At 44.5% G+C, this 11,223-nt stretch overlaps 1 protein-coding gene across 1 annotated transcript in view; it reads right to left on the minus strand.

Moving 5' to 3' along the window:
- Nucleotides 1-9,255, minus strand: part of LOC116392335 (uncharacterized) — a 10,090-nt gene extending 835 nt beyond the window's left edge. Inside the window, exons 1-13 of the mRNA XM_031863672.1 lie at nucleotides 9,165-9,255; nucleotides 7,182-7,508; nucleotides 6,670-6,978; nucleotides 4,705-4,986; nucleotides 4,455-4,608; nucleotides 3,918-4,087; nucleotides 3,535-3,816; nucleotides 3,109-3,408; nucleotides 2,726-3,010; nucleotides 2,452-2,614; nucleotides 1,667-1,827; nucleotides 1,451-1,526; nucleotides 192-219 (exon numbers count right to left, since the gene is read on the minus strand). Of these exons, the coding sequence (XP_031719532.1) occupies nucleotides 192-219; nucleotides 1,451-1,526; nucleotides 1,667-1,827; nucleotides 2,452-2,614; nucleotides 2,726-3,010; nucleotides 3,109-3,408; nucleotides 3,535-3,816; nucleotides 3,918-4,087; nucleotides 4,455-4,608; nucleotides 4,705-4,986; nucleotides 6,670-6,978; nucleotides 7,182-7,508; nucleotides 9,165-9,225 (2,598 nt within the window). The 5' untranslated portion in view covers nucleotides 9,226-9,255. The remainder of the gene's footprint in view (nucleotides 1-191; nucleotides 220-1,450; nucleotides 1,527-1,666; nucleotides 1,828-2,451; nucleotides 2,615-2,725; nucleotides 3,011-3,108; nucleotides 3,409-3,534; nucleotides 3,817-3,917; nucleotides 4,088-4,454; nucleotides 4,609-4,704; nucleotides 4,987-6,669; nucleotides 6,979-7,181; nucleotides 7,509-9,164) is intronic.
- Between the last annotated feature and the right edge of the window lie 1,968 nt (nucleotides 9,256-11,223).

An 11,223-nucleotide genomic window follows, 5' to 3' on the forward strand; every position in this document is an offset into this window, starting at 1 on the left:
ATATATATATATATATATATATATATATATATATATATATATATATAATGCATATGTAGAGAGAGAGAGAGAGTGCGAAGAAGGAAACGGGTTGAGAGACTGTGAGTAAAATACTTAATTTACAATGAATTACTGGATTTATGAAAATGTTTCTAGAGGAAAACAAACTTGCATGTTGAATTTACTCTTACCTTATATTGTGAACTGCTATTTACTTTGCTGTAAAACAAAACAAAAACGATTGTGTGAATCATGTGAATGATCCTGTTTTGAATTATAATTTTTTTGTCAAGGAGCATGTAGGGCTGAACATCACCACTAGATGACACTGTGACTTAATCTGACACACAGAGTTGTGTTCAAATGTTGCAGGTGTGAATGCATTATGCCACAGGAGCATCAACGGAGACGGTGAGTGGTGACCGGAGTCCTCCTCATTGATCTCTCATGTCAGAAGCAGCAGCTCACTTTGTACATTATGACCTCAGCCACTTCAACGCAGTGAAGACCTGCAGCCGTCAAAAAGTGTCCCCAGTACTGGAGGGGAGGGTGCGAGGGGGGGTTGACGCTGGTTCCGAAATAGCTTCTCTCCCGGGGAGTCGTGTTTTCTTGTGTACGCTTGCTGTACACGCTGTGTGACTGACCTTCCCAAATTAGCCTGACAGAACCCTCCCACTGGAGCCAGGGATAAGGGGACTGAGGCTCTGTCGACCAATGGCACCTTGACCAAATGTTCTGACCAGAGAGCCCGGGCCCATTGAAGCAGCTTCTGAACCGCTGTTGTGCTGCACAGTGCATCTTTATTCACAGCGAGGCCTGATCGGATCCAGACAGACATTCTTCAGAGAAGTTAGATTTGGCAGTGAATGTGAAAAATGTGGAAGGTTCTGCACTCAGAAGCCATTAAACAGTTCTATTGTGACAGATAGCCCACATCAGTCGTAAAAGACGGATGGCTCGCTGATTTCTTCCAACTGCAGTGAGATTAAGAGATGGATTTGTGGATTTTTTCCTCACGTTGATTGGCAGCTTGAATTTCATTATTCTAATAACTTCCGAAGTCGTGGACTTTGAACCTTTTGCCTTCGCTTTTGCGATGTGGCATTGATGATAATGGGCCAACACACAAACAGTCTACTGCAGAAAGTGCCAGAAGTAATGCTGCTAACAGCCAGCAGCAGGAAACTGGAAGATAAATCTGTTTATCTCTAATGTTCTACCTGTCTACATGCAGGGCTGCGGTGGCAGAGGCACCTGTCTGCTACTGCCACACTGCTTCCTGTTTGTGAACAATGGCATGATACTGGGGTTTTTGGTTAGTCGGGTTAACGATGCGCGCATCCTGTTTTGTCTCGTGTAGTATGCCAGCAGCAGCGTTGCCCTCACTTGCCCGTCAACACATCCCCTGCCGAGCTACAGCCACGGTTACCTGTGCAGGCGTTTAACTCACCAGCACACCCAGAGGGTGACGACGAGGATGAGGAGGATGGCCAAAGCCGAAGAAATGCAGATAATGGCAGCAAGTGCTGAAACACAAACATGGACACAGTTGTCTAAGCAAACTTTATACTGACAACATACCTCAGCATGTTGATATGATCAGAATGTCTTGAGTAAACACTTCACTCTGATTGTAGATGGACAATACAACACGGGCCGTACTCACCGAGCTGCTTGTCCTCGCTGGTGACCTCCACTTGAATGTTGACTGTGGCCATGTGGTGATAGAAGGACGCCCGGCAGCTGTACAGGCCTTCATCCTGCTCTGTGAGCTCTGACCGGAAGACCATTGCAACCCCGTCCATTTGGACAATCGAGCCATCACTCCTGAAACACGAGTGACTTTGAGCTGAATTTGTATTTCAAGGAGTGTTTTATATTTTTCTTGTTGGGAACAAATCACTCGGAAAGACAGAAACCAACGATGTGTTCGTCCATCTCTCAAATGTTTCTGACTTCCTACTCTGTTTACACCTCATCTGTTCCTACACTTTAGACATAAATGTTCAAAATTGCACCAAAATATGAAGTTTAATTTGTTTGCTCAAAGGCTCAGTAATTTCCTCTCTCAGCTGCGCACTGTAGTTTTTTGCAAAAGTTACTCAAGAACACAACAGGAGTACATGCACATTAGTTTGCAGATTTATACACATTTGGTCTTCTAGTGAGTATGTACAGCAGAATGTGTGTGTGGAGTTGATCCAAAATAAACTACAGTACCCACGATGAGTTCATGGGATAATAGAATCTCTCTCAACTCATACTTTAATGTCAAAGTTATGCTGGGTGATGTCCATGTCATGGAAACAATCCAGCTTACATTTCCAGGCAGATAATTGTTAACTCTGGGTATAATAGCTCCTTTAAATTGGGCGAACATTTAATTCAGTGCCGCACACTGTGCGTACAGCTGCATCCTCATTAGCTGGTAGATAAAGGAGGACACATCACCTTTTACAGATGAGGTTGTACTCTGGCACGTTGCCTTCGACTCGGAGCAGCACTCTCTGATTGCGAAGATTTTCCTGGAGAGCCAGTCTGTGTGTTATGGTTTCACCGCCGTAGCGGCTGTGCAGAGGACTCGTGTGGTTTAAGACTCTCACAGAGGAAATATCTGCAGAAAAGTCAGTTTAGCGGTCAGCTGAATGCATTTATGTGAATCACTACTTTTCGAGCAACTGAAGTTTGCAGGTGCTCGTAACAGTATTGTGTCTGTTAAACTCACGGAATCTGGGGACGTGAATGGTCTTTTTCTCTGTGGCTCCATGTTCAAAACGATACACACAGGTCAAGTCCTGCCCCTCATGATGGGCCAGAGGAAACTGATAAGTCAGCCTGGCTTTAATGACGCGGCCCTCGTACTCTGAGTGCTGGGATGTTTGGCCTTTGGCATTTTCGGGAAGGACCCAGACGAGGTCAGCCCCAACACCCTCCCCTCTGCAGTAACACACTGCCAGCCAGAGAGGAGAGTTCTGCTGTCTCTCCAGAGACACACTCAGCAGAGGGGCTTCTGAAAAAGACAACAAGGGGTGACAGGAAGGGGATGAGCAGCTGCGTGAGTTTGTGTGAGTCACAGAGAGAAATATCACAAAGAAAGAAATAACGTACTGTGCACAAGAATGTGTATTGTTCTTTCTTCTGGTGCCTCCAGGCTTGGATGCTCCACTGTGCAGGTCAAATTCTGACCAGAATACAAAGATGACAAGACATGCGCAGAGCTCCGGGCCGATACCGAACCATCAGCCCGGACTTCAGTCTGGAACTGATAACTGGTGCTGTTGTCAACGTTTCCAACATGCCAGCTTATGGTTGCTGCAGGGGCAACGCTGTCCACAGAGCAGTCCACCTTTGTAAACTCGTCACCGTCTTTCCACTCAGTGCTGGAGTTGATGGCGATTTTAGGGCGAGCTGCGTGGGAAAGAGAAGTTGAAAACACTACTTTTGAGAGAAAGATACAAATCTATGGCTATTGTACGGCCAAAAACCACCCACTACTCAGACAAAATTATCCACCGCTTGATTTGTCGAACATACCGCAAAGAGGGAGGGCAATGCTTCTGTTCTCCTGCTCCTCAAACGCAGGGTGATTTATCACACACTCTGCAGTGAGCTCCCAAGGAGAGCAGGCAGGGAGGAGTAAAACTCCCCTGACAGAGTGGCTTCCATTATGAGAAGTGAAATTGAACCAAGAGACTCCAGACACACCCTCTGGTAGAAGCCAGGACATGTCGGCTGCAGGAACAGCATCAGCTGCCGAGCACTCAATCACACTGTGTCCACCTTCAGTCTGCAAATCGACTCGAATCGTTGGAGGAACTGAGAGGAGAAAAGGTTCCATGGCAATATTTCACACATTGCAGAAAATTCAAAATGTAGCCGTCTTTTCAAGAAGTATATATGCAAAGAGTTTCACCTACCAGGCTGTATAACTTGAGGTTTAATGGTGACATTAAACTTCAGCGTTGCTTTCACATGGTGATAGGAGAAGAAGCATCCATACAGGCCGGCATGCCGATGCTCCACGGGACCCTGAACTGTGAGGCTGCTGCCAACAAGCTCCACACCGTCAGGCAAAGGCCCGTCATCTCTAGAGGGAAACACAAGAATACAAAGAGGAATCCATGTTTCAGTTTGGATGTTTTTTACCAAGATTAAAATAAGACGGTTATTTCAATCAGGAAACATGTCTAAATCTGGTTCCTGCCGTCTATCACTTGTGGTTTGGTGCCATCGAATGTGTTACCACATCCTCCACAAGGTACGTGTTGTCTCAGTCAGTAGTGTTGATGTTACCTGTGTCTGTCAATGTGTTTCCCCATAATATTCATCTTTTTTTCCCAGAGAAAAATAAAACAAGACACTCATGACAAAAGCAAAGTAAAGAAAACAAAAGAGTAAAAACAATCACAGGCCATAAGTTGCCTGACTTTTTTACATTACCACATTTTTCTTACTTTTTGCAGGTAAGGTTGTAATGTGGCACATTCCCCGTGACCTGCAGGCTGATGACAGTGTCTCTCTGTCCTTCCTGCACCTCTAAAGGTTCAGTGCCTTGGAAGTCATCACTGTTGCTTCCCAGCTCCGAGTTCAACAACTGAACTGACAAATCTGCAGAATAATAAAGCACATCTCAGTTTTCCTGTAACTTCGACCTCATGAGCATCAGCAGAGTCATTTTGAAGGTGAAACATTGCTCATACTCACAAAAAGACGGCAGTGTTATGACACGTGACACTTGGTGTGTAAATTTGGGGTGGTCGAACACACAAGTGACATTACGGCCCTCGTACACTGTTGCAGGGAGGACGACTGAGCTTGTCTGCATGTCTGAGTCAGTCTTGTCCTCTCTCTGGAGCTCTTCGTCGCCGTTCAAAGCCAAGGCGATGTCAGCGTCAGGTCTCCCGCCAGATGAAATGCACGAGACCACCCAGAACTCACTTCCTCCTTGTTGTACCATCTCTGCTTTAATGCTTACATTTGGCCTCGCTAAAAGAGCAGGAAGAAAGGCGAGAAGAGTTATTCTTTTCTCGAGGTCTGATGTTTTTTCCAGCAAATCTAAAAGTCAGATATCGAGTTGAGGCTCAGGGTGTTTTTGTTGAATAGGAAACCGGGGCCGGATGACCTAAACACAAGCCGTAAGGGGCTTCTGCTCGGGTTTTTTGGAGAGTGCTGACTTAGGCTTATCACCTGTCCCATCTGTTGGCCGGGCTGCAGCTGAGAGCAGATGTCTGGCCCAGCTGCTGTCCAACCGAAGCTGAGAGAACCACGGGCTTTAATGCAGGGAATCAGCAGAGATCACAGACTATTATCAAATACATAAAAGTTGTGGTGTCATACAATATCCAGCCATCCCCAACGAGTAAGAGAAGTGAGCTCGGGTGTTGGCGAAGGGTATGTGCGATTAAAGTGAGTTAAAGCACTTTGGCTTTAAAAACTTCATCTGTTGACACCTACAGTTCAGTGTGAATTTAACCACTGCGGCTGGAAAATTACCTAAGCTGCAGTGCGTCAATGGGGTCTGAATGTATCGCGGACAAATGAGCTCCCTTGAAAAATGAGAGCATTTAAATGTTGATGACCACATAGCGACGGTCCCAACGAGCGGCCTGATGCTGCACCACATAAGAGCATTTATTTGGTTTGTTATGAGTGACCTATTTTGTCTGTTCTGTGCCAGAGTAACATGTGAACCAGAGCCTACAAACAAAACAAAACTTCTCAGGGGTTTTGTGCCAGCTCTTTCTTGGCAGCTTGGGTAGCATGTACTTAACTTTTGCACGACTCGTGTTTGACTTCTAGATTTAATTTCCATTAGAGGATGAATCATGTTATATTAAAAAAAGTATATATATATATATATATATGTAGATTTATGTAAATATTATCTGATTTTCTGGCCACCTGGGGGCAACAGAAACACGTCGTCAATGCAACATTGATGTAACTTTTAAGTATTCAGCATATACGGAGCAACATTAGCATTCAGTCGTGTTCCTGGTCCAATATCCCTTTTACTTCTGTTTTTGGTCCCTACCAACTCCATAGGGAAAATATCTGGCAGGTCGCTAACTGTGTCTGAGAATATAGATCGAAGCAACTTTTTACCTAATAAAAGTCTAAACTTTGGTCAAAACATTGACTAAATAAAATGAGCATCCTGGATTTCTAGTTCCTTGTCACTCAAGCTTCTTTGCATACCTCATTAAGACTTGATAGTGTATATGAACTTAGTTGAAGTTGAAAGTTGCAAAATCAGAAAAATTGCTTTCACCACATATAGGCAATTTGTGGGTAAAAAGTTTTTGATTACAAACAAATTGAACAGGAGAAATGTAGTCATCAAATTGCACGCTGCTGTTATTAATTATTTACTGGCTTATTGCTGCATTGTGGTGTTCCATATGCTCGACGTCAGTGAAAAGAGTGCATTCCCACATGAATGCATTGCATTGTGCAATGTGATTTATGGTCTGTCACTGTGTATGTGGAGCAGAGTGGGAAGAAACGGCCAGCGTGAAAAAAAAAATCAGCAGGAGAACGTTATTGTGTTGTGAGATGCTGAGTCATGATTCACGATTACAAAACTCAGACTGGTGAATGCAGCGCAATATGTCCCCTCCTGGATAAAAACAACAACACCGACATGCTCAGTGGTGAGTGTGAGCTTACTGTAGGTCTCCACCCTGACCGTGGTCAGGGTGGGGACTGGGAGGGTCGGGTGTTGGACCACACAAGCCACGCTGTCCTCGTCCTGCAGGTGGGTGGGGAAGCGGAGGATGCTGCTCAGGGTGGAGGTGCCGTTTGAGTGGACGGTTTCACTCACGCCCACAGCAAAAGTGTCATTTGAAGGAGGACGGCCGGCGACCAACCAGCTGATCTGAGGCACGGGCCTGCCACCGACCGCAGAGCATGACACCGACTGGTAGTGAGAGCCGTTTATGGTCTCTGCATTCACCAGCATCTGTACATCAGGCCGAGCTGTGAATGAATGTAGTAAACATGTCAATCTTCTTAGACAAGACATCGGCATGTCTTGGGTCAAAGATGCATTATCTCCAGGTTAAATTCAAATAAGATTGGTGGTGCAGCAGTTATGATCTTTTAGATGTATTTCAAATTATGGCAACGCCATTAGGCAGGTGGTGAATGAAAGAAAATCATACATTATTGGCTTGGCTTACCTACTACAGTGAGATATACACTGTGAGGATACTGCTCTTCCTGTGATTCAAACTCACAGATGTATTCTCCCTCTGCTTCCACACTGGTCACCTTCATGTTAACAGTGAGGTTGGTGAGAGAGTCTGGCTCTGAGATGTAACTGCGGCTAAACGATTTGCCATGAACAATTCCGGCCAGTCGCTGGAATTTATTTTCTGAGTTAATCCGGCGTTTCCACTCGGCGCTCTGGATCTCACTATCGCCTAGATAACTACAGCTCAGGTAGACGTCCTCTCCCAGGACGGCTGTGATGTGAGTGATCTCAACGCTGCTCTCTCCACTCAGACCTGTGACACAAAACAGTATAATGTTCAGTAACAATGAGCCGTCATGAATTCACCTGAACAGCCCTCAAACTGCAAACACCAGCAAAATGTTTGAGGGGCAAAATGTAAAGTCAGTAGAATACATCCTCTGGGGACCATGAATGTCTGTATAAAATGTCACACTGACCGAACGACAGACCAACTAGCGTGGCTTACAAACAGAGCTTCAACCCAAAAACTGATATGAAAGTATAGGTTGAAGATAAAGTAGCCCTCTAAACATCAAAGAGACAGGATTTGGACTTTGTGCACTCAATGACACTTGACAAATGCAACCTTGACCCCACAGTGTATATTTAGTAGAGGACTCCATTATGCTAATGAGATGAAAACAGTCCAAACGTTACGCCCTGATCCATCCACCTACACCGACGACCGCGTCCCTCCACAGTGCTCAGAAATCAGCCGCGGTTAGGGGAGGTTTCAGAGGAAAGGACATTTATTAAAGGATGACAGGTTATAACACTTGCAGACAGGACAGTGTGCAGACTCCAATGCATACAAAGTTCCAATAATCCTGCTTCCTCCGACGACTTTATTAAAGTGCACTTGAGGACATAGTTTGGCCCATCAGCCAGCTGAAGCCAAGAAGCTGTATTCAGCTTTAGATACATGATGAGTAAAATAATGCTGCTGCACTGCTTCATGGAAAACCCCAGAACTTACAGCCAGCTGCTGCAGTCTAAACTGAACCGTTTGCATCAAACACTGTGAAAGCTGAAACACTGTTGGTCTTACTATACATCACAGCAAACGGAAACAATGTGGAGAGCCTCCAAAGCCTTTTAAGAGGAAAGGACACAGAGGGAGAGAAATAAATATGCTGCATCAGTTCAATTATGCCTTGTGGGTTTATAATTCATTTGTCCTTGCAGGTTATTGCCAAACTAAATGTCAGCCAAGCATGGAAAAGGCACACCTTAAGGATACAAACTAAGTAATAACTGAGAGAAAAATCAAATCAGTTATTCATGCACTGTCTGCACCATATTTCCTGAGCCCCAGAGGCTTCTTTTTCTCACCAAACAGCAACCATTCACCAGTGGCGCACAGCAACTCTTCCTTCACAGACTGGGGATGTGGTAAACAAATAAGACTTTCGACTTTGAGAAGCAGAGCTTTTTCGCATGTTCAAACTTAAACTTTCATCTCCAGCTGGAAGTCCCAGTGACAGCAGAAACAAAGACTTCAGACTGAACCTTAGAAAAAAAACATACAGTAGCAAATCTGAACTGTAGGCTGCAGAGGGTTTCTCCCTCACACAAAGGAAAACCTTAACAGCCCTCATATATTAACTTTTAAAGGCTGTAAAGGAAGCTAATGTGGTTTTAGGTGACACTACTGGTCAATAATAATGAACTGGCTGCTGGAGTGACAATACACAACATGCCATCAGCAATACACTGCATAAATAGTTATTATTTAGTGTGTTCAAGATGCATCCAGCATGTGGCTTTATTGCCTGTGTGCATTTATGTTTGGACTAATCACTTAAGGAAAACCATAGCAGCACTGTTCAGTGTAAATGCCACAGGTTAAACAAGACCTCGAGGGCCAGTAAAAATAAGCCCATAAACAGCTGACAGTCACACACGGATTGTAACCCTGCAGACTTACCTTCCAAGCAGTGAGCAACTTTTAGGACAAAACACAAAATAAACAGCCCTGAGTATCCCATGATGGTGTCATTGAGTGAAACAGAGTTGGATCATCTGATAGTATGTACAGCATAAGGGTATTTAAAGTGTGTGAGTTCTGTGGTTTATGGTTAGATGTACACACCCTCTTCAGCTGAGACTGTTTTTTTGCCTTCTTGGGTGCATGTTTGCTGCCACTCACCCATATGTGCACATGATCACACACACACGCGCACACACACACACACACACACACACACACACACACACACACACACACACACACACACAGTATGATAGCTGTTTGTAAAACCGCTTCTCCCTTTTTGCTTTCTGAAACAATAAATGGGTTTCTGTATCAGAGTTGCTGCAGATTTGCATGTCTCTCACATGTTTTTCTTCAAGTTGCCATGCACTATGTCTGTTCAGTTACTCAGCCACCTCATATAGCAGGGCGCCTTGGGAAGTGGTAAAGCCATACATCATTCACACCGCCCCGTCCCTGCTGGGGCACTCGGAGACTGCCCGTCTACGAGACGGCTCGCTACGGCTGCTCATACCCTGCAGTTTGGGAAATCACTCACTTCTGGGTATTGCTTTATGGCATAATGCTACTCTAATTCACTCTGAGGCAGTGCGGTTTCTGTTTTTTACTTCCTCAGTCAAGACTTATTTGCAGAGGGAAATTTGTCACCCCTCTGCAACCAGAAACAAATGTGGGTGAGAAAGATAAAGATGTTTTGCACGGGCTCAGCATTGCACAGCATTTCAGGGGGGGGGGGGCAACTTTAGTGTTTAGTCATCGAGACCACAGGAGGATGACGGTGAATGGAATGACCTGACAAAAACACATTTGATTTTTTGTGGCTTGTAACGGCTTTTTGAATCACCTGTTTTGAAACTGCAGCCGTAGTGACATTGTGTAGCGTGCGAAAGTGTGTTTTACAACAAAGAAGACAGTTGTCGCATTCTCTTATTCTCCCTCTAGTTCACACACACACACACACACACACACTACAGCGAAGTGAATCTGCAGTAAGGCCCTCACTACACAACACAAACACCCCTTAAAAAAAGCCTAAAATACGTTATCATCCACACATCTCTCTTAAGATTCCTTAAAGTTACCTATTTCATGCACATTTGACTCTAACCTCAATTTGAAAGTCCTTCAAAGCGTTTTAAGACATTTGTATACACGAGTTAATCATATCTTGCTTATTTGTTAAGTTTTTCTTGAGTTATTTTGTATTATAAAACTGATTGAAAACAAGATGGGAAGCAAATTCTTTTTAATCTATATTTACAAAACAGAAATCAGCGCTTGAACCGCACAGATAGATGAGGTTTTGTCAGCATGATAAGCAAGATTAAAGCTCTTATTACTTCCAGTCTTGCTCCCTGACTTGACTCTGAGTGCGGATGATCGTATCTCCGGAAGGTAAAACACAGTCCAGTCTATTAACGAAGTCACAAGCAACATCTGCCTCGGGGGGCAAATACTTGACACAGAGTCGAATTTGTCTCCAAAAACCGTGTGTAGTCACATGAACACGGAGCTGGTGGTCATTTTTCCAGCTAATCAAATCACTTGAAGTGGTTATTCCCTGAAGGTGGAAGTGGAGTGGAGTTTGGACAAGGAGTCTGGAAACCTTCAGTCTTTTACTGTCTGCGAGCTAATGCGTTTTACTGACAATGACTTGTTAACATTTCATAGACAAGGTACTTATAGATTTCACAGATGTACAACTGGCATCCTTTTCACCTTGCTGGCTTTCTCTTTGGACACACGTGGACATCCTGCTGGAAAAAGGTAGTTGGTGATCAGCCAGTAATATTGTGCGCGCAGTAAAGCACAGGCGAGCCTGCCTGTGAAGGGCTGCGTGGTAACCTACTTAACTCTGTGCAACCGTATCATCCTTTTTTCAGAGGAGGAAACTCACTGATCATTTGCACCATCTCTTCCTGCTGTTATTCATTTAAAGCTGAGTTCACACACACACACACACACACACACACACACACACACACACACACAC

This window comes from Anarrhichthys ocellatus, unplaced genomic scaffold (genome assembly GCF_004355925.1).
Source record: "Anarrhichthys ocellatus isolate YVR2014 unplaced genomic scaffold, GSC_Weel_1.0 scaffold29, whole genome shotgun sequence".
Lineage (NCBI taxonomy): Eukaryota > Metazoa > Chordata > Actinopteri > Perciformes > Anarhichadidae > Anarrhichthys > Anarrhichthys ocellatus.